Source organism: Schistocerca serialis, chromosome 1 (genome assembly GCF_023864345.2).
Source record: "Schistocerca serialis cubense isolate TAMUIC-IGC-003099 chromosome 1, iqSchSeri2.2, whole genome shotgun sequence".
Lineage (NCBI taxonomy): Eukaryota > Metazoa > Arthropoda > Insecta > Orthoptera > Acrididae > Schistocerca > Schistocerca serialis.
In genome coordinates, this window is record NC_064638.1 from 89,700,928 (window position 1) to 89,726,450 (window position 25,523).

Below are 25,523 nucleotides of genomic sequence, written 5' to 3' on the forward strand. Positions count from 1 at the left end.
CTCGGCAGCTTCTTTCAGTATATTGCGGTAACCATCAATAGTGCTCTAAGACGTTCAATATTATTGGTACTGCGCAATAAATACTGAGTGTCCGTGGGGCACTTTAGGAAAAGTTTTGCTTTGTTTAAGACAGTAATGTTGGCGAAAAGGGGTAAAGAACATATGTATGCAATACATAACACGATGAGAGAAGTTACCCTAAATTTGAAATTACCGCTTCGTCTGTGTAAACTTTGCAGAGATGTTAGTGTCAATATACCTTACTGCTAAAAATGGCAGATTGCGAAAAGGAAGAAGCGCAGAATTTGGTGTGTTTCTGATTAATTCACGTTTCATGTTTATGGCAGAGGAGCAGAGAGGAAAAACATTACAATTTTATTATTCTTTTCAGCAACTGGAGTTCGAATGGGTTCTCCGAAAAGAAGTACATGCTGTTGTCAGTCAGCTACATGCAATCCTCGTCGTAAGTTCGGTTTTAAGAAATTACAAAATGTTATTTTTTTACAACAGTCACACAGTAGTGGTATCAGTAAAAGTCTTGATTAGGCTGTCTACCATGCTGAGATCGACTAAATATGAATCTTCTTTGTTCTGTTGTGGCTGTCAAATCGTGCAACTATTGCAGGTGCATGAAGGATGAAGGAAAACTTTCTTTCAGGAGTGTGGTCGGAGATTTCCTGCCTGTAGCAATGATGCATCACACAGACAAGAAAAATTTATGCTGTCAGCACTGCCGGAGCAGCCAAAATGCGTCATCACATTGGCAGGGGATAGCATCACTCATGCGGTTAGTGTATGAGCTAGATCATTAGAACAAAGAAAAAACTATATGTGTTACCATGTTTTGAAGAGCTTTACGTAACTTTTGGCACCGTCCTATATGTGTTGTTTTCTCTGTGGTAATCACTGCTTCTGCATTGATAGAATATCTAATGTGTTCCCCAAAATATTTTCCAATGTGCCTCCTTGCCCCAGTTTTGAATTCAGGCACAGATCAAGTTGCGGCAGTATTATAATGCTTTCATACATAACTTCAGCTGATACTTTTTGCTCATGATTTTCTGTTCACATTTCTTGTTACATTTGGTTTCTTTAATGTGTTTGTCTTGCAGTAATCTTTTACAATAGACTAATTTCTTATGCTGTCATGGAGTTAGCAACACAAAAGCCTCTGCTGAACTCATAGTTACTCCCAGTGAAATTAAATCTGTTGTGCTATTTGATTTATTTCATTTTACTACAGTTAGTAAATTGTCTGATTATGAAAACTATAACTGTTTGAAGCTTATGTTTAATTTCCAGCAGTAGCTTCATTTATTTTGAATTCATGTAATATAAATCAGACTACCCTTCCAAAGAAAGAGCTTTTATTTATTTATTTATTTATTTATTCATCCATTTACAGTGATATAGGATTTATCATCATAATACAGTGAAAATAAACAGCACCAATATACATACACTTAGGATATATAAGTTTGTTTATGATGATAGGACAGGCGGTTGGCCATGGGTTAGGAGCCATTTCTGGCATTTGCCTGAATGATTCCTGAAAAACTAAATCAGGATGGCTGAAAAGAGCATATTCCATCCTCTAGTCAGTGTAGCAACAGCTGCATTGCCTCCTTTGGTTGGTTCCACTGTACACTGTTCTGTTGATCATACACAGTTTGCCCAATGGTGTCTTCAGGAACACAAATCTGCAAGTGTCTCTGTCCTTGTCTGGAAAACTGAGTCATTATCCCATACCCCCACCCCTCTCCCCCCTTTCAGTGAGATGATGTGCTCAGGACAATGATGAGACATTACTATCATGCACTATAGATCGTTGCACATTTGCTTGTAAAAGCATTATGTTGTCATTATGTATTTTGTAATGTGACATGGTATTGTAGTTGTCCTGTTCCATTATTATCGTGTACTGAGGCCTCTAAGTAATCTTTGAGTAATATGCATTTATTTTAATAAGCTTTTTTATTTACTTAAACAATTTATTGTGCAGTTTTATTCCCTGATAGAAGATTCTGCTTCAAATTTTTTTGTTAGTTCTCCCCTTGGTAAATGCAAGGTCAAACTTGCTTTTATTCCACAATTATATGTATTCTTATTTGTGAAATACTTAGTAATCTTTTCCCTGATAGGCACAATAGATCGATAGATGTACTTAATTGGTTCAGTAAGGATATCCAGTTTTTATACAGTTCTTTGCAGCGAGTCTGACTACTGCTTCTTGTTGTTATTATAATGCCCCGTTTCCGAAGTTTAAAAACTGTGTCGTTGTTGTTGTTGTTGTCGTCGTCTTTGTCTTCTGTTGAGAGACTGGTTTGATGCAGGTCTCCATGCTGCTCTATCCTGTGCAAGCTTCTTCATCTCCAAGTACATACTGCAACATTCATCCTTCTGAATGTGCTTAGTGTATTCATCTCTTGGTCTCCCTCTATGATTTTTACCCTCCATGTTGCTCTCCAATACTAAACTGGTGATCCCTTGATGCCTCAGAACATGTCGTATCAACCGATCCCTTCTTCTAGTCAAGTTGTGGCAAAAAATTTCTCTTCCCCCCCCCCCCCCCCCCCCAAATTCTATTCAGTACCTCCGCATTACCTATGTGATCTGCCCATCTAATTTTCAGCATTCTTCTGTAGCACCGCATTTCGAAACCTTCTATCCTCTTCTTGTCTAAACTATTTATCATCCATGTTTCAAATCCATACATGGCTACACTCCATACACATACTATCAGAAACAACTTTCTGATGCTTAAATCTATACTCTGTGTTAACAAATTTCTCTTCTTCAGAAATGTTTTCCTTGCTATTGCAGTCTACATTTTGTATCCTCTCTACTTTGACCATCAGCAATTATTTTGCTCCTCGAACAGCAAAACTCATCTACTACTATAAGTATCTCATTTCCCAATCTAATCCCCTCAGCATCACCCGATTCAATTCGACTCCATTCCACTATCCTCGTTTTGCTATTGTTGATGTTTATCTTATCCTCCTTTCAAGACAATGTCCATCCCGTTCAACTGCTCTTCCAGGCCCTTTGCTGTCTGTGATAGAATTACATTGTCATCGGCAAACCTCAAAGTTTTTATTTCTTCTCCATGGATTTTAGTACCTACTCCGAATTTTTCTATTGTTTCCCTTACTGCTTGCTCAATATACAGATTGAATAACATTGGGATAGGCTACAGCCCTGTCTCACTCCCTTCCCAACCACTGCTCTGTACAAATTGTAAATAGCCTTTCACTCTCTGTATTTGACCCCTGCTACCTTCAGAATTTGAGAGTATTCCAGTCAATATTGTCAAAAGCTTTCTCTGAATCTACAGATGTTAGAAATGTAGCTTTGCCTTTCCTTAATCTATCTTCTAAGATAAGCCGAAGGGTCAGTATTGCCTCAGGTGTTCCAACATTTCTATGGAATCCAAACTGATCTTTCCCAAGGTCAGCTTCTACCAGTTTTTCCATTCGTCTGTAAAGAATTTGTGTTAGTATTTTGCAGCCATGACTTATTAAACTGATAGTTTGGTAATTTTCACATCTGTCGACACCTGCTTTCTTTGGGATTGGATATATTATATTCTTCTTGAAGTCTGAGGGTATTTCGCCTGTCTCATACATCTTGCTCACCAGATGGTAGTTTTGTCATGGCTGGTCTCCCAAGGTCATGAGTAGTTCTAATGGAATGTTATCCACTCCCACAGCCTTGTTTCGGCTTAGGTCTTTCAGTGCTCTGTCAAACTCTTCATGCAGTATCATATCTCCCATTTCATCTTCATCTACGTCCTCTTTCATTTCCATAATATTGTCCTCAAGAACATCGCCCTTGTATAGACCCTCTATATACTCGTTCCACCTTTCTGCTTTCCCTTCTTTGCTTAGAAATGGTTTCCATCTGAGCTCGTGATATTCATGCAAGTGGTTCTCTTTTCTCCAAAGGTCTCTTTAATTTTCCTGTAGGCAGTATCTACCTTATCACTAGTGATATACGCCTCTACATCCTTACATTTGTCCTCTAGCCATCTCTGCTTAGACATTTTGCACTTGCTGTCAGTTTTTGAGACATTTGTATTCCTTTTTGCCTGGTTCATTTACTGCATTTTAATATTTTCTCCTTTCATCAATTAAATTCAATATTTCTTCTGTTGCCCAAGGATTTCTACTAGCCCTTGTCTTCTTACCTACTTGATCCTCTGCTGCCTTCACTATTTCGTCTCTCAAGGCTACCCATTCTTCTTCTACTGTATTTCTTTCCCCCATTGTTGTCAATTGTTCCCTAATGCTAGAATGAGATTTTCACTCTGCAGCAGAGTGTGTGGTGATATGAAACTTCCTGGCAGATTAAAACTGTGTGCTGGACCAAGACTGCTCTACCACTTGCCCGCGAAAGGCAAAGGTCCTGAGTTAGAGATTCGGTTCGGCACAGTTTTAATCTGCCAGGAAGTTCCCTAATGCTCTCTCTGAAACTCTCTACAGCCTCTGGTTTGTTCAATTTATTCATATCCCATCTCCTTAAATCCCCACTTTTTTGCAGTTTCTTCAGTTTTAATCTACAGTTCATAACCACGAGTCTTGTGCCAAGTGTTAGCTATGCTTAAGTTATGCTCTGTACAAAATTCTACCAGGCAGCTTCCTCTTTCATTCCATATTCACCTACTACTTTTCCTTCTCTTCGTTTTCCTTCTATCGAATTCCCGTCATCCATGACTATTAAATTTTCGTCTCCCTTCACTACTATGTGAATAATTTCTTTTATCTCATCATACATTTCATCAATCTCTTCGTCACCTGCGGAACTAATTTGTGTGTAAACTTGTAGTTCTGTGGTAGGCATGGGCTTTGTGTCTATCTTGGCTAAAATAATGCTTTCACTATGCTGTTCATAGTAGCTTAGCCACACTCCTATTTCTTTATTCGTTATTAAACCTACTCCTGCATTACCCCTATTTGATTTTGTGATTATAATTATTTGCCTGACCAGAAGTCTTGTTCCTCCTGCCACCGAACTTCACTAATTCCCATTATATTGAACTGTAACCTATCCATTTCTCTTTTTAAATTTTCTGACCTACCTGTCCAATTAAGAGATCTGACACTCCGCGCTCCAGTACGTAGAACACCAGGTTTCTGTCTCCTGATAACAATGTACTCCTGAGTAGTCCCCGTCTGGAGATCCGAACGGAAAGACTTACCTTAGGGGGAAAAAGGACAGGTATACACTCTCTCTCTCTCGCGCGCGCGCGCACACACACACACACACACACACACACACACACACACACACACACAGATATATATATAATGGCCATTCAACTTTTTGGTTCTGGCCAGAGCTGTGCTGGGCATCTTTTGAGGTTTTCCTTGATGACTTGGCAAGGCTCAGCAGCTCCAGGGGCACCTATAAAAATGTCCAGTGCAGCTCTGAATGAAACGTCAGTAATCAAAGTTTCTAGGTTAACGACCATAAACTCAGAATGCTCACCAGCAACTATGAGTTCAGATCATGAGAGCCTTCATTGTATGATCAACTCTCATCTTTCCCTAGTGCAAGTTATTTGTCATCTTTCATTTAATGAAGGAACATCTCTTGGAAAAATGAAGTTCTGGCTAGTTAAAAGTGATCAGACATCTTAACTTTAATTGCAGACTTTGTTGTTAAGGCTTCACCATGATGTACTGATATTGAATGTAAGAACAGGTTTACCTTTATCAGCCACTAATTTTTTATTTCCATTACTCATTTTCAAGGTTTAAACTTCCATGATCAGCTGGATTAATATGGCATGTATGTGTTGTGCCTAGTAGAGAAAAAACAAAAAGCTGTTTGGTAAATGACCCAGAGTTTTGTGCAGGTCTTTCATTGAAAAGATAAATGAAAAATGAATATGAAAGTAAAAATACAAATACGTCCATGGTTACAAGTTCCTTTTCCTGTCATGTTACAGCACATATACCAAGACACTTTTTTAACATTGATGGCAGCAAAGATGGCATCTTAAGTCTAATAAGCACAAAGAACATACGGCAGTACTGACTACTTTGGAGCAAGCCCCAAATATTGTAGAGATTATGGTTGCATATAGAAACAGGAATATAAGTGTATGTATCTCCTGTAGGCACAGATTCTTTCCTTTCAAATGTACGTAACTTAATAATTCATGCACATTTAAGTAATCAGGATGACATGCTAGAAACAATAAGTATAATAATTATGTAGCCAACAGGGCTGTATATAACAATTTAATTATTACACTGAAGAGCCAAAGGAACTGGTATAGGCATGTGCATTCAAATAAAGAGATATGTAAACACGCAGAGTACGGCTCTGCATTCAGCAATGCCTGTGTAAGACAACAAGTGTCTGGCGCAGTTGTTAGGTCGGTTACTGCTGCTACAATGGCAGTTACCAATATTTAAGTGAGTTTGAATGTGGTGTCATAATGGGCACTCTAGCAGTGGGACACAGCATCTCCAAGGTAGCGATGAAGTGGGGATTTTCCTGTATGACTATTCCATGAGTGTACCATGAATGTCAGGAATCTGGTACAACATCAAATCTCTGATATCGCTGTGGCCAGAAAAAGATTCTGCTAGAACAGAATCAATGACAACTGAAGAGAATCGTTCAATGTGACAGGAGTTCACCCTTTCAGCAAATTGCTGCAAATTTTAATGCTGGGCCACCAGCAAGTGTCAGCTTGTGAATCATTCAACGAAACATCGATATGGGCTTTCGGAGTTGAAGGTCCACTCATGTACCCTTGGTGACTGCATGACACAAAGCTTTATCCCTCGTCTGCGCCTGTCAGCAACGGCATTGTACTGTTGATGACTGAAAACATGATATCTACTCGGGCGAGTCTTGTTTCAAATTGTATCAAGCAGATCAACGTTTAGGGGTATGGAGACAACCTCACGAATCCATGGACCCTGCATATCAGCAGGGGACTGTTCAAGCTGGTGGAGGCTCTGTAATGGTGTGGGGCATGTGCAGTTGGAGTGATTTGGGATCCCTATATGTCTAGATATGACTCTGACAGGTGATACGTACGTAAGCATCCTGCCTGATCACCTACATCCATTTGAAAATTCTTGAGCATATCTGGGATGGCATCCAGCATGCTGTTCAGAAGAGATCTCCACTTCCTCATACTCTTACCAATTTATGGACAGCCCTGCAGAATTCATGGTGTCAGTTCCATCCAGCACTACTTCAGACATTAGTTGAGCCCATGCCACGTCATGTTGCAGTACTTTTGCTTGCTCACGGGGGCCCTACACGATATTAAGCAGGTGTACTAGTTTATTTGGCTCTTCAGCGTATGTTTCTTTGATTTTGAATGTGTGTTTGTGCATGCGCACACACACCAATTTAGTAACATGAGCTCTTGCTAAAAACAAAGATGATACCGTAGTAAATATTGTTTTTGCCATTAAGAATGAAAGCAAATTGTTTTCTTTGCTGTTTGGACTGTGGCTGTTTCTATGTAGGTCAGACAGGTGGATTATTTGAGATCAGATTCAAGGAACACATGGCAGCATTAAGAAACAAAAAATACATGTCAGCAGTAGCTGCCCGTGTGCATGAAACAAAACACCATGTTATTAATTGCAAATATCTGCATTCTTCATATCCAACCTAAAGGCAAAGCATTGAAACTCCAAACATACAAACACCAAAGTAAACAGCCTGTGTCCATCCTAAATGACTCCAACGTGGCTCTTGTCCCATGGTAGTTGTGTACACAACTATTAGTGCAGTTTTATTAACCTTCTGTGGTTTGTACCACATTGTGGTATACGTACTCACTGGGTGCAGTAAAGGTGCTCAGTTCCTTAAATAGCTCTTTGTAATGAGCCCGGTTGCTACTTCAAGTTTTTCTTATGGTCTTTTTCTGCAGTTTCAAAGTCATATGTGTTTTGTGCCTTTGATCCCCAAAGAGTATCCTATAACTAATAATTGAGTGTATGTAGGCATAATATGTCATCACAAGACACTGGCCGTTGTAGACTGATGCTAACACCATAAGAGCATAGCATGCTGATGGCACTCTTTTTGCCAATGTCATTGTTTGTTCACTCCACATTAGCTGACAGTAAATGTTCATCCCTAAAAACTGTGTGTTTGCAACAAAATTTACATATTTATCATGTATGCAAATGTGACGAAGTTGTTTCTCCTCCATATGCTAAAGTGTATACTATTTTGTTTCCTTTATGGTCAGCATTAATTTATTACATACTGCCCAATTGCAAACACCTTTGAGTTTATTTCCCCCCTAGTACGAACTCGGGTGTTTAATCAGTGACTTGATGCTGTTGTCATTAGCACATAGATTTTTTTTCTCCATTTCATACATGGCCTGCAATTTAATTGATATATATTGAGAATAGAATTGGACTCAATACATTACCATGAGGAACACCTACAATTATAAGGGTCATTCAAAAAGAAACGAGCCAGAGTCTGGAATGCGAAAATTGGTGACAGGAGAGTAATATCATGGCGTGTGTAACAGATGTGGTTCTGATCAAAGTGTGGAAGTTCACAGCCCATCGCTAGAGGGCACTCATGCACGTCATCTGACTATGCAGAGCTAGCAGCAGCACGCATCAATCGTTCAACACTGCCAGTCGCATTGCAAACAGTGACATGAAGGCATCAGAGGAAGAGCAAAGAGTGTTGTTTGTTTTCTGACAGCAGAAGGAGTAGGAGGAACAGACCTTCATTGGCGAATGTCACAAGTGTATGGCTAACACTGCATGTCCCTTGCCAGGGTCAAGGCATGGCACAAGTGCTTCAGGGAAGGACAGGTGTTGTTAGCTGATGATGCATGGTCTGGAGCACCACACTGCATTACTGATGACATTGTTCAGCTGGTGGCTGCACTCATTTCACAGGACCACCAAGTGACAGTGAAAGCCATAGCCGCCATGGTCGGATTTAGCGTCGGAAGTGTTCACACCATCATGAAGGGATGAGTGCATATGCGCAAAGTGTGTGCCCAATGGGTGCCCTGCAGTCTTCAACCACACCAGGAAGCATATCGAATGGCCCAATGTCTTGCTAATCTGCAGCACTATGCTCGGGAAGGGTATGCATTCCTGGCACAAGTGGTGGCTGGAGAAGTCATGGTGTCATCACTTCGAACCAGAATCAAAATGACAAAGTCTCCAGTGGAAGTGTCCATGGTCACCACCACCAAAAAAAGTCCAAGACCACCTACACAAGTGCAGGAAATGTTATGCTGACATTCTTCTTTGACTAATATGGCCCCCTTCTGATTCAGTTTCTGCAGCACGGGAGAGCAGAAATGCTCAGCGTTACTCGCAAACCTTGACCACCCTTCGCCAAGCGATCAATTCAAAACGACCAGGCAATTTCACTTGTTGGGTCATTCTGCTCGATGACAATGCAAAGTCTCATATGGCCAACATAGTCATAGTACTCCTGCAGAAATTCAAATGGGAGGTTCTCGGCCACAGTCCATGTACTCAGGACCCCTCTCCCTGTAATTATGCCATTTTTGGTCCCCTTAAAAAGGCTCTGAGGGGCAAACGATTCACCTCGGATGATGACGTCCAGCTGTACATGCAGAACTGGTTAACATTGCAGCCCCGGGAATTTTATGAGACAACCATTCACCGCCTTGTGTCACAGTAGGACAAGTGTCTCAACAGCCAGGGTCAATACCTCTAACATACAGGTATTGGTTTCTGTGATTATGCCTCTGGCTCATTTCTTTTTGAACATCCCTTATGTATGTTTGTGGTCTGATAGTTGTTTAATAAAGCAGAAACATCCGATTCCACCTGTCTGCTTTGGCCTATGACGTCATCAGTATGGTGGAAATGGTCATTCACATTGTCTCCAATATGGTGCCCATAATGTCACTACTATACATGGCGACAAACGTGAAAATGCATATAAATAAGACAATAACATCTCCCTTCAAAAATATAATCAAACTAACGGGACAACTGCGGGAAATGGGGATTTTTAGGGTGGGGACAAGCTAAATATAAAAATAAAAAACGTACTACAATCACAAAAAACACAAAATGACAACAACAACAAAATTACTACATTCTGCCACACCAACAAAATCCACAAGTGTTAGACACTTCCCTTGACGGATATAGCTCAACCACAACCGCCAATACCACAAAATCTAAAACTACAAAAATTGGAATCAGGCGCTTCCCTTGACCTATATAGGTCAGCCACAGCTAATCTATCAAAAACCAACACCTACAGGTAAAATAATGAGAATCTGACATTTCCCTTGACCTATATAGGTCAGCCACAGCTGACGATACCAAAACACCAACACCTAGAACTATGAAAAATAAAACCAGAAATCAAACCTCCCTACAGAAATTAAAAAACGAACAATACACCATAAATACACAAAACATCACAAGTCGAGCCCAATAGAATGAAAAAAACTAAACCCAATCCCTCATGTCACCCCCCCAATACAAAAAATTGTCAACAAATAAAAACCACAAAAAAACTCAATCACGCCTTACAAATAAGCAACAACTGGAACAAAAAAAGGTCCTCTACAACATAATTGTAAAACAATCCCCATCCACAGCCCACCCATCTAAATCCACAACAATTACCTACAAGCCACCCCTCCCCCCACTCGCACATACCAAACCCCCTCAGCTAATCGCCCTCAGCCTGTACATCCTACCCACAGGCCCCAGAAAAACAAGAAAAATACAATAATCCCCAGGGATGCTCTTCTGCCAGCAATACTCATCCAAATGAGATTGCAGGTTAGAAAAGCGCCTCTTACCCCTCCCTATGACTGATTTAACTGGCCCCCAAAACCGCTCTATTGTATTACTACATGCCCCAGTTTCATAATTTTTAATCTCTAAACTGTGGTTCACAGCTAAATGATCAAAACCTGTCTTCCCCAAAGCCATGTAAGATGAAAAAGCATCTGAAACTACAGTACTCCCTTCCTCAATATACTCTTCAATTAACCACACCAATTCCCTTAGTAAGGCCCTCCAAAACTCTGAAAACACAATCAGCATATCCACCCTCCCACACACACAAACCAATTGAAGACTTGTCCCTCCCATATTTCCTCTTCCCAAACTGCGACTTGTCTATCTCAACCACAAATCCCGACCCACCCAACTTACCCCTATACTTCACATACTCAGAACACACTTCCCTACAAAAAGAAAACCAGTCTAACACCATTCTCTCTCTCACTCCAGTCTCATGCACACAAAAACTAATCAAGGACGTGTAACAGATATAGTATGCTTTCAAAACAATTTCTCTCATGGCCAGCCTAGATTTGTCAAACCAGGTACTGCATCTAATAGAACGGCAAACATTATCCCGCCAACACCGCCACGGACCCATCCCTGGTCCGAGACGCTGAAACTCTGACCAACCTCATATTCTTGTGACAGATACTGCAGTTCACAATATCAGCAATTAGTCCAAATACCTGGAGGAATTTAATCAGGGACAACATGTCCTCCCCCATCTCCAACCCCAACACAATACTATTGTACTTGATTGTCATATCCATACCTAACAAAAGTCACACATTAAATTAAATGTCTCACCACACCACAAACAGCAAACCAATAACACCTAAAGGAAACATGAACTCATAAACAAAAAAACGATTAATTGATAACTCACTGAAAAAAATTCCAATCCTTACTTCATGAACACTGCCAACAACTTCACTCTTCCAACACGAAAGCTCAAACCCAATACAGTGCTCATGCCCACAAGGGTGCGCGCGTGCGTCCACACACACACACACACACACACACACACACACACACACACACACACAGGGCACCGACAAACACAACAAGATGACATCTTGACATCTCCAAACACAACCAGCTCATAAACTAAACTTGGCACTGTAGTGATGTCGCACACCACAACACCCTTACGTCACGGGTCAAAGCAGGCGGGTGGAATCGGACACATTCATTGACCCGATGTGCGAACTACCTCTACACTTTGCATCCTATTTTCCAAATACGACTGAAACCCTTCATTTGCTGTTTCTTTTACACCTAGTGCCTCTAGCTTGTTGTGGAATATTTTATGGTTTGCAGTGTCGAAAGCCTGGGACAAGTGTAAGAAAATGCCTGTAACTCAAGTCATCTGTATCAGGAGCTTCAAGTACAACTTTTGTGAACACTGTAATGGCCAATATGGTATTTCTCCCATTCAAAAACCAAACTGTGCTTCATTAAAAAGGTTGTATATACTCATGCAAAGTATTAGTCCATCTCTCTCTCTCTCTCTCTCTCTCTCTCTCCCATTAATGATTCAATTATTGTTCAGTATGAAGTCAGCAGTGAAACTAGCCTGTAGTTTTCCATGTGTTCTGCATTATCTTTCTCTAGTAAGGGCATCACTCAGGCATGCTTTAGGTGATCTAGCAAAATATCTGAACTGAAGGATTCATTTATTATGTTTGTTAAAGGATCTAATATACTATGTATGCACGCCTTGAGAATGAAGACCGAAACCTCACCTATGCCTGCTGACTTCTTATTTTTTAGTTCTATTATCTTCCTAAGTTCAGGCTCTGTTGTGGAAAACATCATTATGCTTGCTGTGTTAAGTCATTGTGGGTGTTACATGTGTTGTAAGTAGATTTTACTGCAGCTTCTCCACAGTGCCAACGAAACAGTCACCTACAAAATTTTCTACTTCCAGAGGTGTTTCTATTATTCTATCCCCATCTTTGATTTGTTTGATGTTATACTTGTTTGTTTTTTCCAGTTTCTTGTTTTATAACATTCCACATTCATCATCATCAGTTATCTGCTATATTAGCAGGTCCTTTGCCTCTCCATTTTCTGCCATCCGTTGCTTCCTTCTTAAGGCTGCTGTATGTTGTACCGTCCATCATGTCATCCAGTATCTGGAATCCCTTCCTTCCTCGCTTCCTTTTCCGTTCTACATAACCTTCTAAAACTGTTTTTATCGGTCCATCATTCTTTCTTAATATATGCCTAATCCAATTTCTTTTTCTTCTCTTTATTACATTTAGTAACTGTCTTTTCTCTCCCACTCTTCTCAGTACCTCTTCATTTTTTACTCTGTCCATCCAACTTATTCTTTCCATCCTGCACCATATCCAGATCTCAAAAGCCTCCAGCCTTTCAATGTCTTTCTTCCTCATAGTCCGTGTTTCAGTGCCATATAAAACAACACTCCGTACAAGAAATTTTATGAGTCTCTTCCTGAGTTCTCTGTCCAGACTGCTGCAGAAAATTCTCCTTTTCTTATAAAACGCCTCTTTTGCCATTGCTATCCTTGTTTTAATTTCTGTTGTGCACTTCCAGGGAGGCTGTGAGGGGGACACGTGTATTCAGGGGATTCTTTGATGACACTGATCATTATTTAATCTGCAGTGAAATTGGGATTGTGAGGCCGAAAGTGCAGGAGGTCAGGTCCATGTGTAGGAGGATAAGAGTGGAGAAACTTCAGGATAAGGAAATCAGGCACAAGTACATAACAGCGATCTTAGAAAGGTACCAGTTAGTTGAATGTAGTCAATTACAGTCATTGGAAAAGGAATGGACAAGGTACAGGGACACAGTACTAGAGTGGCTAAAGAATGTCTTGGAGCAGTAGTGTGTAAAAGTAGGATGAAGCAAACAGCTTGGTGGAATGACACAGTCAAGGCAGCCTGTAAAAGGAAAAAGAAAGCGTATCAAAAATGGCTACATACTAGAACTCAGGTAGACAGAGAAAGTTATGTTGAAGAAAGAAACAAAGCCAAACAGATAATTGCAGCATCAAAGAAGAAATCTTGGGAAGACTTTGGAAACAGGTTGGAGACTATGGCCCAAGCTGCTGGAAAACCATTCTGGAGTGTAATTAGCAGTCTTCGAAAGGGAGGTAAGAAGGAAATGACAAGTATTTTGGACAGGTCAGGAAAACTGCTGGTGAATGCTGTGGATGCCTTGGGCAGATGGAGGGAATATTTTGGAGAGTTGCTCAATGTAGGTGAAAATACGATCAGTAATGTTTCAGATTTCGAGGTAGAATGGGATAGGAATGATGGTGGAAATAGGATCACATTTGAGGAAGTGGAGAAAATGGTCAATAAATTGCAGTGCAATAAAGCAGCTGGGGTGGATGAAATTAAGTTGGAACTCATCAAATACAGTGAAATGTCAGGTCTTAAATGGCTACACAGGATAATTGAAATGGCCTGGGAGTCGAGACAGGTTCCATCAGACTGGATGAAAGCAGTAATCACACCAATCTTTAAACATGGAAACAGAAAAGATTGTAACAACTACAGAGGTATCTGTTTAATCAGCGTTGTGGGTAAAATCTTCTCAGGTATTGTTGAAAGGAAAGTGCGAGTATTAGTTCAGGACCAATTGGATGAAAATCAGTGTGGGTTTAGGCCTCTTAGAGGTTTTCAGGACCAGATCTTTAGCTTACGGAAAATAATGGAGAAGTGTTATGAGTGGAACAGGAAATTGTATCTATGCTTTATAGATCTAGAAAAGGCATATGACCTGGTTCGTAGGAGGAAGTTATTGTCTGTTCTACGAGATTATGGAATAGGAGGCAAACTATTGTAAGCAATTAAAGGTCTGTACATAGATATCAGGCAGCAGTTAGAGTTGACGGTAAATTGAGTTCATGGTTCATAGTAGTTTCAGGGGTAAGCCAAGGCTGCAACCTGTCTCCACTGTTGTTCATATTATTTATGGATCATATGTTGAAAACAATAGACTGGCTGGATGAGATTAAGATATGTGAACACAAAATAAGCAGTCTCGCATATGCAGATGACTTAGTTGTGATGGCAGATGCGATTGAAAGTTTGCAAAGTAATATTTCAGAGCTAGATCAGAGATGTAAGGACTATGGTATGAAGATTAGCATCTCCTAAATGAAAGTAATGTCAGTGGGAAAGAAACATAAACAGATTGAGTGCCAAATAGGAGGAACAAAGTTAGAATAGGTGGACGGTTTCAAGTACTTAGGATGCATATTCTCACAGGATGGCTCTATTGTGACTGGAGATGAAATGTAACTGGCTCATTATACACCTGAGATGAAACGACAGTCATCACAGTGGTGTCACACCAATTGTCAGTCTGTCAAAAAATTCAGAACCACAATTTTAGGCAAAATAATCATGTCCTTATTGTTTTGGGTCCAAAACAGTATAATTTGTGTCAAATTTCTGACTCAAGGGGAGATCACAATCCACAATGGTATTGAGAGACCCTAAAAAATGCAAAAGGAGGAGAATGCTGACAAGAGGAATGTACTTGTTGCAAGACAATGCCAGTCCTCGCACAGCCTTAGCCATCAAAGTGCTCAAGGATTGATTTGGTTGGGATGTTAAGAACTGTCCCCCCCCCCCCCCCCCTCCCTCCCCTATCATCTTTGCACTTCCCTGAAGGCACATATAAGTCAAATTAAATATTCAGCTCATGAGCAGGTGCAGAAAGAGGTTCTGGAGTGGGGGATGAGTTAGCAGGATAGTTCTTCAAGAAGGGTATAAAAAAAGCTTGCGCTATGGCTCACCACCTGCATGGAATGGCATGGTGATTATGTGTAAAAATAGTGAACAAGTGTGTCAACAATATGCTGTAATTTTTTTCCATTACACTTTTTCTAAACAAATATGAAAATCTAGTATACGTACTTTCTGAACAGGCCGTATACATGCACAAACGATACAACTTCCCAACAGTTTACAATTCTAAACAAATTATAACAAATACTTTCACTAAAGTGATCATCATTCATTGACCAGGTAGATGTTGTTGGGTAACACATCGCTTTACCAAAAGCGATATGTTGATATGGCAACTTAATTATTACAATTAATGTTTATAGTGTGTCGTCCTGATTACTTAAATCTAACTAAAGTATTAAGTTATGTAAACTTGACAGAAAAGAGTTTGTCATCAGTGGAGATATGTACACTTATGTTTCTGTTTATTTATGCAACCAAAGATGTCCACTATGCCTTGAGACTTGTTCCAAAATAGTGTCTGCTTTACTATACATTCTTTGCACTTTTAGACAAAATAAAGACAGTTTGGGATATAGTGAAGGAGGAGACTGATAGAACCAGACCTGAAGAGGGACAAATAGCATTAAGAGTAAATGATACATTGGTGACAGATGTGTATAGTGCTGCAGAACTTCATAACAAACATTTTATAACTGTTACTGAAAAGATGGGGTTGTCAGATTCTGTAGATGTCGCTATGGATTATCTCAGACCAGACATTTCAAGTGTCTTCCATAATATGAATTTGACCCTCACTACCCCAACAGAAATAATGCCCATCATAAAACCTTTAAAATCAAAAACATCTGGTGAGTATGATGAAATATCAACAAAGTTAAAGAATGTGATTCTGAGTTAAGTAACATATTAAGCTATCTGTGTAACCAGTCGTTTATCAGTGGAATATTTCCTGAATGGTTGAAATATGCTGAAGTTAAGCCACTGTTTAAGAAGGGAGATAAAGAAATAGCATCAAATTTCTGTCCAATTTCACTTTTGCCAGCATTCTCAAAAATTTTCGAAAAAGTAATGTACAATCGGCTTTATAACCATCTTATCTCAAAAAACATACTGTCAAAGTCACAGTTCGGATTTCTAAAGGGTTCTGATATTGAGAAGGCTATCTACATTTACAGTGAAAATGTGCTTAATTCATTAAACAAAAAATTGCAGGCCACTGGCATATTTTGTGATCTGTCAAAGGCATTTGACTGTGTAAATCACAATATCCTTTAAAGTAAATTTGAATATTATGGCGTAACAGGAAATGCTGCAAAATGGTTCAAATCTTATATCTCTGGCAGGAAACAAAGGGTGTTATTAGGAAAGAGACATGTATTAAGCTATCAGGCATCATCTAACTGAGAACTAATCACATGTGAGGTCCCACAAGGTTCCATTTTATGTCACTTTTTCTTGTGTATATCAATGACGTTTCATCAGTAACATTTTCAGATACCAAGTTCGTTTTGTTTGCCAATGACACAAACATTGCAATAAATAGCAAATCAAGTGTAGTCTTAGAAAGACCGGCTAGTAAAATTTTTATGGACATTAATCACTGGTTCCTAGCCAATGCTTTGTCACTAAACTTTGAAAAAACACACTACATGCAGTTCAGAACTTGTAAGGGGTGTCCCACGAGTATGTGCCTAACATACAATGACAAGCAGATAGAAAAAGTGGACAGTGTTAAATTCTTGGGATTACAGCTTGATAATAAATTCAACTGGGAGGAGCACACCACAGAACTGCTGAAGCTTCTTAACAAATCTCTATTTGCAATGTGAATTGTGTCAGACATAGGGGATATATAAATGAAAAAGCTGGCATACTATGCTTACTTTCATTCCATAATGTCATATGGGATTATTTTTTGGGATAATTCATCAAGCGAAGCTAAAGTTTTCTGGGCACAAAAATGTGGTGTGAACTCAAGAACATCCTGCAGAAGCCTGTTTAGGGAACTAGGGATACTAACTGCTGCTTCCCAATATATTTATTCCTTAATGAAATTTGTCATTAAAAATATATCACTTTTTCAAACCAACAGCTCAATTCATGGAATCAATATTAGAATAAGAATAATCCTCACAAGTATTTAAAATTGCTTACTCTTGTACAAAAATGTGTGCATTATTCAGAAACACTCATTTTCAGTAACTTTCCAGCAGCCATAAAAAGCTTAACAACCAATGAAATTCAGTTTAAGAGAAGCCTAAAGGATTTATTGGTGGCCAACTCCTTCTACTCCATTGATGAATTTCTCAGTAGAACCAACTATTTGTGTATATATATATATATATATATATATATATATATATATATATATATATATATATATCTAAAAAGAAAGATGATGAAACTTACCAAACAAAAGCGCTGGCAGGTCGATAGACACACAAACATACACACAAAATTCTAGCTTTCGCAACCAATGGTTGCCTCGTCAGGAAAGAGGGAAGGAGAAGGAAAGACAAAAGGATATGGGTTTTAAGGGAGAGGGTAAGGAGTCATTCCAATCCCGGGAGCGGAAAGACTTACCTTAGGGGGAAAAAAGGACAGGTATACACTCGCACACACACACATATCCATCCACACATACACAGACACAAGCAGACATTTGTAAAGGCAAAGAGTTTGGGCAGAGATGTCAGTCGGGGCAGATGTACAGAGGCAAAGATGAAGTTGAAAGACAGGTGAGGTATGAGCGGCGGCAAATTGAAATTAGAAATTAGCGGAGATTGAGGCCTGGCGGATAGCGAGAAGAAAGGATATGCTGAAGGGCAAGTTCCCATCTCCGGAGTTCTGACAGGTTGGTGTTAGTGGGAAGTATCCAGATAACCCGGACGGTGTAACACTGTGCCAAGATGTGCTGGCCGTGCACCAAGGCATGTTTAGCCACAGGGTGATCCAGAGCCACCAGAGCCACATCCTCATCTCCTCAAACCCGGAACCTTCCACATAAGAACCCCAAAAGTGCCCCACTTGTGACGGGATACTTTCCGGGACTGGATCAGATTCTGAATGTGGCTCTCCAGCAGGGATACGACTTCCTCAAATCCTGCCCTGAAATGAGATCCATCCTTCATGAAATCCTCCCCACTCCACCAAGAGTGTCTTTCCGCCGTCCACCTAACCTTCGCAACCTCTTAGTTCATCCCTATGAAATCCCCAAACCACCTTCCCTACCCTCTGGCTCCTACCCCTGTAACCGCCCCCGGTGTAAAACCTGTCCCATGCACCCTCCCACCACCACCTATTCCAGTCCTGTAACCCGGAAGGTGTACACGATCAAAGGCAGAGCCACGTGTGAAAGCACCCACGTGATTTACCAACTGACCTGCCTACACTGTGAAGCGTTCTATGTGGGAATGACCAGCAACAAACTGTCCATTCGCATGAATGGACACAGGCAGACAGTGTTTGTTGGTAATGAGGATCACCCTGTGGCTAAACATGCCTTGGTGCACGGCCAGCACATCTTGGCACAGTGTTACACCGTCCGGGTTATCTGGATACTTCCCACTAACACCAACCTGTCAGAACTCCGGAGATGGGAACTTGCCCTTCAGCATATCCTTTCTTCTCGCTATCCGCCAGGCCTCAATCTCCGCTAATTTCTAATTTCAATTTGCCGCCGCTCATACCTCACCTGTCTTTCAACTTCATCTTTGCCTCTGTACATCTGCCCCGACTGACATCTCTGCCCAAACTCTTTGCCTTTACAAATGTCTGCTTGTGTCTGTGTATGTGTGGATGGATATGTGTGTGTGTGCGAGTGTATACCTGTCCTTTTTTCCCCCTAAGGTAAGTCTTTCCGCTCCCGGGATTGGAATGACTCCTTACCCTCTCCCTTAAAACCCATATCCTTTTGTCTTTCCTTCTCCTTCCCTCTTTCCTGACGAGGCAACCATTGGTTGCGAAAGCTAGAATTTTGTGTGTATGTTTGTGTTTGTTTGTGTGTCTATCGACCTGCCAGCGCTTTTGTTTGGTAAGTTTCATCATCTTTCTTTTTAGATATATTTTTCCCACGTGGAATGTTTCCCTCTATTATATATACACTCCTGGAAATGGAAAAAAGAACACATTGACACCGGTGTGTCAGACCCACCATACTTGCTCCGGGCACTGCGAGAGGGCTGTACAAGCAATGATCACACGCACGGCACAGCGGACACACCAGGAACCGTGGTGTTGGCCGTCGAATGGCGCTAGCTGCGCAGCATTTGTGCACCACCGCCGTCAGTGTCAGCCAGTTTGCCGTAGCATACGGAGCTCCATCGCAGTCTTTAACACTGGTAGCATCCCGCGACAGCGTGGACGTGAACCGTATGTGCAGTTGACGGACTTTGAGCGAGGGCGTATAGTGGGCATGCGGGAGGCCGGGTGGACGTACCGCCGAATTGCTCAACACGTGGGGCGTGAGGTCTCCACAGTACATCGATGTTGTCGCCAGTGGTCGGCGGAAGGTGCACGTGCCCGTCGACCTGGGACCGGACCGCAGCGACGCACGGATGCACGCCAAGACCGTAGGATCCTACGCAGTGCCGTAGGGGACCGCACCGCCACTTCCCAGCAAATTAGGGACATTGTTGCTCCTGGGGTATCGGCGAGGACCATTCGCAACCGTCTCCATGAAGCTGGGCTACGGTCCCGCACACCGTTAGGCCGTCTTCCGCTCACGCCCCAACATCGTGGAGCCCGCCTCCAGTGGTGTCACGACAGGCGTGAATGGAGGGACGAATGGAGACGTGTCGTCTTCAGCGATGAGAGTCGCTTCTGCCTTGGTGCCAATTATGGTCGTATGCGTGTTTGGCGCCGTGCAGGTGAGCGCCACAATCAGGACTGCATACGACCGACCCCCCTGCGGGTTCGGGGGTTAGAATAGGCCCGCGGTATTCCTGCCTGTCGTAAGAGGCGACTAAAAGGAGTCTCAAACGTTTCGGCCTTTTGTGATGGTCCCCTCTCGGGTTTGACCTCCATCTATCTAAATTATTCCGAAGAGCGAGCCAATTGGGGAAGGGCACCTTACATGGTGCACTGTATCCTTCGTGCATTTCGACCTATAGCCGTCTTCCTCGTCGTTGCAATGGTGTCCCGCTCGTTTTCGATCTCTTGGGCGATTACCACGCTGCACTCTGCAGTGTTTCTTTTAACTGTGACGACGACCTTGGCCATTTTTGCACCTAAGATCCAGCACGGTAGCCAGTCCGTTGTGGTGGGGTCGCCATGTACCCTCTTGGTTGTAGCCCCCTGACAACACAGGGATCGCTCTACTGATGCCTGCGCCGTTCACTCCCCACGTATGCCAAGGAGTAGATGCCCATCTCCCTGGGGCATCAGGACTCCCGGCAATGGCCATCCTGCCAGGTGGTCTTTGCTGTGGCTGGGTGGCGCCCGTGGGGAGGGCCCTTGGTCGGAGTAGGTGGCATCAGGGCGGATGACCCGCAATGAAGCGTGGTACATCATCTGTTGCTGGCGGCCAGCCGTCAGCAGTCTCTAAGCGTTCGAGAGCCCATTTTAAAGGTAACGTTTATGACCCCAAATCGTTCCCCTCCCTCGCCACACCATGGGAGGAACGACAGGCATTGCGTGACACTGTGACGTATTCGCCCAGATATCTTGTCTGTACCAGAGCTGATGGGGAATCTTTTCTATCCGTGAAGCCGCAGTTCTTTGTAGAGCATTTAGAGGACAAGTTCGGGGAGGTGGAGGGCTTGTCCAAGATGCGGTCTGGATCGGTGTTGATAAAAACGGCATCCTCTGCCCAGTCACGGAGGTTGCTCAATTGTGACAAGTTGGGGAATGTTTCCGTTAGCATCACGCCGCATAAGAGTCTGAACATGGTCCAGGGTATTATATTCCACCGGGATCTTCTTCTGCAGTCCGACGATGAATTACGCGCCAACCTCGAACGACGAGGTGTTCACTTCGTCCGGCGCGTCCATCGGGGTCCGAGGGATAATCAGGTCGCCACCGGTGCCTTCATCTTGGCCTTTGAGGGTGATGTCTTACCCGAAAAGGTTAAGGTGATGGTTTATCGTTGTGATGTGAAACCATATATCCCTCCTCCGATGCGGTGTTTTAAATGCTGGAAGTTCGGGCACATGTCATCTCGCTGTACTTCCAGCATGACGTGTCGGGATTGCGGACGTCCTTCGCATCCCGATACTCCATGTGCCCCGCCTCCTATCTGTGTTAACTGCGGAGAACACCATTCCCCCTGCTCGCCGGACTGTAGGATATTGCAGAAAGAACGGAAGATAATGGAATATAAGACCTTGGACCGGCTGACCTACCCCGAGGCTAGACGGAAATATGAGAGGCTCCATCCTGTGGCAATGCCGTCGACCTACGCCGCTGCTGCAACGACGGTTCTCCCGTCATCACGAATCGGCCCTAAGATCGGTCAGCATCCACCGGCCCCCTTGCTTGTGGGGGGCACTTCACACCCTGTTGCTCCTGCTCCCTCTTCTTCAGGAGCAACACCCTCCCAACCTTCGGGGACATCAGCTCCCCCTTCCCAGCCGGAGAAGCGTAAGACTTCTTCGGCTGCTCTCGCCAGGAAGGGATCCCTTGGGGACCTCCCTTCGCAAGTTCCGACCAGTGGCAAGGCGGACGCCCGCAAGTGGTTGAAACAACCGCCAGTCCCTGGTCGTCGGGCCTCGCGGTCGTCGTCTGTCCCAGAGACTGACCCAGTGAAGCCCATGCAGCCTGAAGAGCCGAAGGCACAGCGTGATAAGCAGAAAAGGAAGAAAGTCCCCAAGACCAACGGTAATGCGGTGGCACCGATCCCGCCGCTCCCTACAAGCTCTGCCTCTGAGGACGAGGTGGAGATTCTGGCGTCCGCTGAGGACCTCGCTCTTGCCGGTCCCGCGGACGCAATGGATGGCATTTGCACGGATGCTCCATCGGAGGCAGCAGGTGCCCCAGTGGCGTAATCTGCCTTCCCAGTCCCGTCACGCCTTTCCAAGCCATGGACAACACCATCCTCCAGTGGAACTGCAGCGGTTTCTTCCACCATCTAGCTGAGCTCCGCCACCTTATCAGCCTTCACCCTTTCTTCTGCATTGCTCTCCAGGAAACTTGGTTTCCAGCAATGCGAACCCCCGCCCTCCGTGGCTATCGGGGTTATTATAAGAACCGAGCAGCTTATGAAAGGGTGTCTGGTGGCGTCTGCATATATGTCCTTCACACTCTGCACAGCGAGTCTGTCCCTCTCCAGACGCCTCTAGAGGCTGTCGCTGTACGCGTGTGGACGCCACAGGCTGTTACCGTCTGCAGTCTTTACATTCCACCGGATGGTGATGTCTCGCAGCATGTCCTGGCTGCACTGGTCGCCCAATTGCCGCCACCTTTCTTGCTATTGGGCGACTTCAACGCTCATAACCCTCTGTGGGGTGGGTCAGTGGCAACAGGTCGAGGCGCCATCGTTGAGCATTTATTGTCGCAGCTCGATCTCTCGCTGTTAAATGATGGTGCCTTCACACACTTCAGTGTGGCGCATGGCACCTACTCCGCCATTGACCTTTCCATCTGTAGCCATAGCCTCTTACCGTCTGTCCAATGGAGTGTGCATGACGACCTGTGTGGTAGTGACCATTTTCCGATCTTTTTGTCACTACCACAGCGCCACTCTTCTGGGCGCCCTAGCAGATGGGCTATGAATAAGGCTGACTGGGACTTGTTCTCCTCCACTGCCGCTTTTGAGCCTCTCTCTACCGATGACATTGATGCGGTGGTTCAATCGGTCACCACCGGCATCGTTACTGCCGCCGAATCTGCCATTCCCCATTCCTGTGGGTCCCCTCGGCGGAAGGCTGTGCCTTGGTGGTCGCCTGAGATCGCTGAAGCGATTAAAGATCGCCGGCGGGCGCTCCAGCGTCACAAGCGACATCCCTCCTTAGCGCACCTTATCGCCTTCAAACGGCTGCGTGCGCGGGCCCGCCTCCTTATCCGCCAAGGCAAGAAGGAGTGCTGGGAGCGGTATGTGTCCACAATTGGCCTCCATGTCTCTCCATCGCAGGTCTGGGCCAAGATTCGACGCGTCTACGGCTATCGGCCACCTGTCAGCGTCCCTGCGCTCTCACTGAATGGAGCAGTTTGTACTGACTCCGACGTCATTGCAAATCGCTTAGCAGAGCATTTTGCTTTGAGTTCCGCTTCTGCGAATTACCCCCAGGCCTTCCGCTCCATTAAAGAGCGGATGGAACGTCGGAGCCTTTCGTTTCGCACCAACCACCCAGAATCTTACAATGCTCCCTTCAGTGAGTGGGAATTTCGCAGTGCCCTCGCTGCTTGCCCTGATACCGCTCCTGGGCCAGATGGCATCCACTGTCAAATGCTGAAACATCTTTCAGTGGACTGCCAGCGGCGCCTTCTCGATCTTTACAACCGTCTTTGGGTCGAGGGGGAGTTTCCGTCGCAATGGCGGGAAGGCATTGTCATCCCCGTTTTGAAACCTGGAAAGACCCCTCTGGAGGTGGACAGCTACCGTCCCATTAGCCTCACCAACGTTATGTGCAAGCTTCTCGAACGGATGGTGAGCCGGCGCTTGCATTGGGTACTGGAGTCTCGGGGCCTTCTGGCTCCGTCTCAGGGTGGGTTCCGTAAAGGCCGCTCCGCCACCGACAATCTGGTGAGCCTGGAGACTGCCATCCGTACTGCCTTTGCCCGCCGTCAGCACCTGGTCGCTGTCTTTTTCGACATGCGGAAGGCGTACGATACGACATGGCGTCATCACATTCTTTCTACGCTTCATGGATGGGGTCTTCGGGGTCCTCTGCCGATTTTTATCCGCAATTTTCTGTTGTGTCGTACCTTCCGCGTGCAAGTCGCGGCCTCGTATAGTTCCTCCCACGTCCAGGAGAACGGTGTGCCACAGGGCTCTGTTTTAAGTGTCTGTCTGTTTTTAATAGCCATTAACGGGCTTGCTGCGGCCGTGGGAAATTCTGTCTCCGCTTCCCTGTATGCTGACGACTTCTGCCTTTATTACAGCTCTACTGGCATTGCAGCTGTTGAACGTCAGCTACAGGGCGCTATCCGTAAGGCGCAGTCTTGGGCTGTAGCGCATGGCTTTCAGTTTTCGGCAGCCAAGACCTGCGTTATGCATTTCTGCCGGCGCCGAACAGTCCATCCTGAGCCGCGGCTTTATCTTGCCGACGAACTCCTTGCTGTGGTGGAGACCCACAGGTTTTTGGGGGTGGTTTTCGATGCCCGGTTGACTTGGCTGCCTCATATCCGGCAGCTCAAACAGACGTGTTGGCGGCATCTCAATGCACTCCGGTGTTTGAGCCACACCCGCTGGGGAGCCGACCGCTCTACCCTGCTACGGCTCTACCAGGCGTTAATTCAGTCCCGTCTGGATTATGGGTGCCTGGCATATGGCTCAGCCTCCCCGTCTGCGTTGCGGGTGCTGGACCCAATTCTCCACAGCGGGATACGCCTTGCCACTGGTGCTTTCCGCACCAGCCCTGTGGACAGCTTACTCGTGGAGGCAGGTGTCCCTCCCCTGCGGTTCCGACGCCAACGTTTGCTGGCCGCTTATGCTGCCCATGTTCTCAGCTCGCCCGGGCATCCAAATTATCGTCTCCTGTTCCCGCGATCGGTCGTCCATCTGCCAGATGGTCGGCCCCGGTCTGGTTGTACAATAGCGGTCCGCGTCAAGGAGCTTCTCTCTGGGCTTCAGGTTTTCACTGTTCCACCTACTTTCCGGGCCACTCTGCATACACCCCCATGGTGTGTTCGTCGCCCTTGCCTTCGGCTGGACCTGGCACAGGGCCCGAAGGACTCAGTCCCTCCAGAGGCCTTCCGCCGCCGCTTTTATTCTATCCTGGCCACGTATCAGGGCTCTGGTGTTGTCTACACTGACGGTTCGATGGTTGCTGGTCGTGTCGGGTATGCGCTCACTCTAGGGGACCGTTCCGAACAACGTTCCTTGCAG

At 44.2% G+C, this 25,523-nt stretch overlaps 1 protein-coding gene across 1 annotated transcript in view; it reads left to right on the top strand.

The window, feature by feature from the left end:
- The first annotated feature begins 259 nt into the window (after positions 1-259).
- The window catches only part of LOC126462417 (protein rogdi), an 83,567-nt gene continuing 58,303 nt past the window's right edge, over positions 260-25,523 (top strand). The window contains exons 1-3 of the mRNA XM_050096071.1: positions 260-308; positions 392-463; positions 659-787. Coding sequence (XP_049952028.1) covers positions 273-308; positions 392-463; positions 659-787 — 237 coding nt within the window. The 5' untranslated portion in view covers positions 260-272. The remainder of the gene's footprint in view (positions 309-391; positions 464-658; positions 788-25,523) is intronic.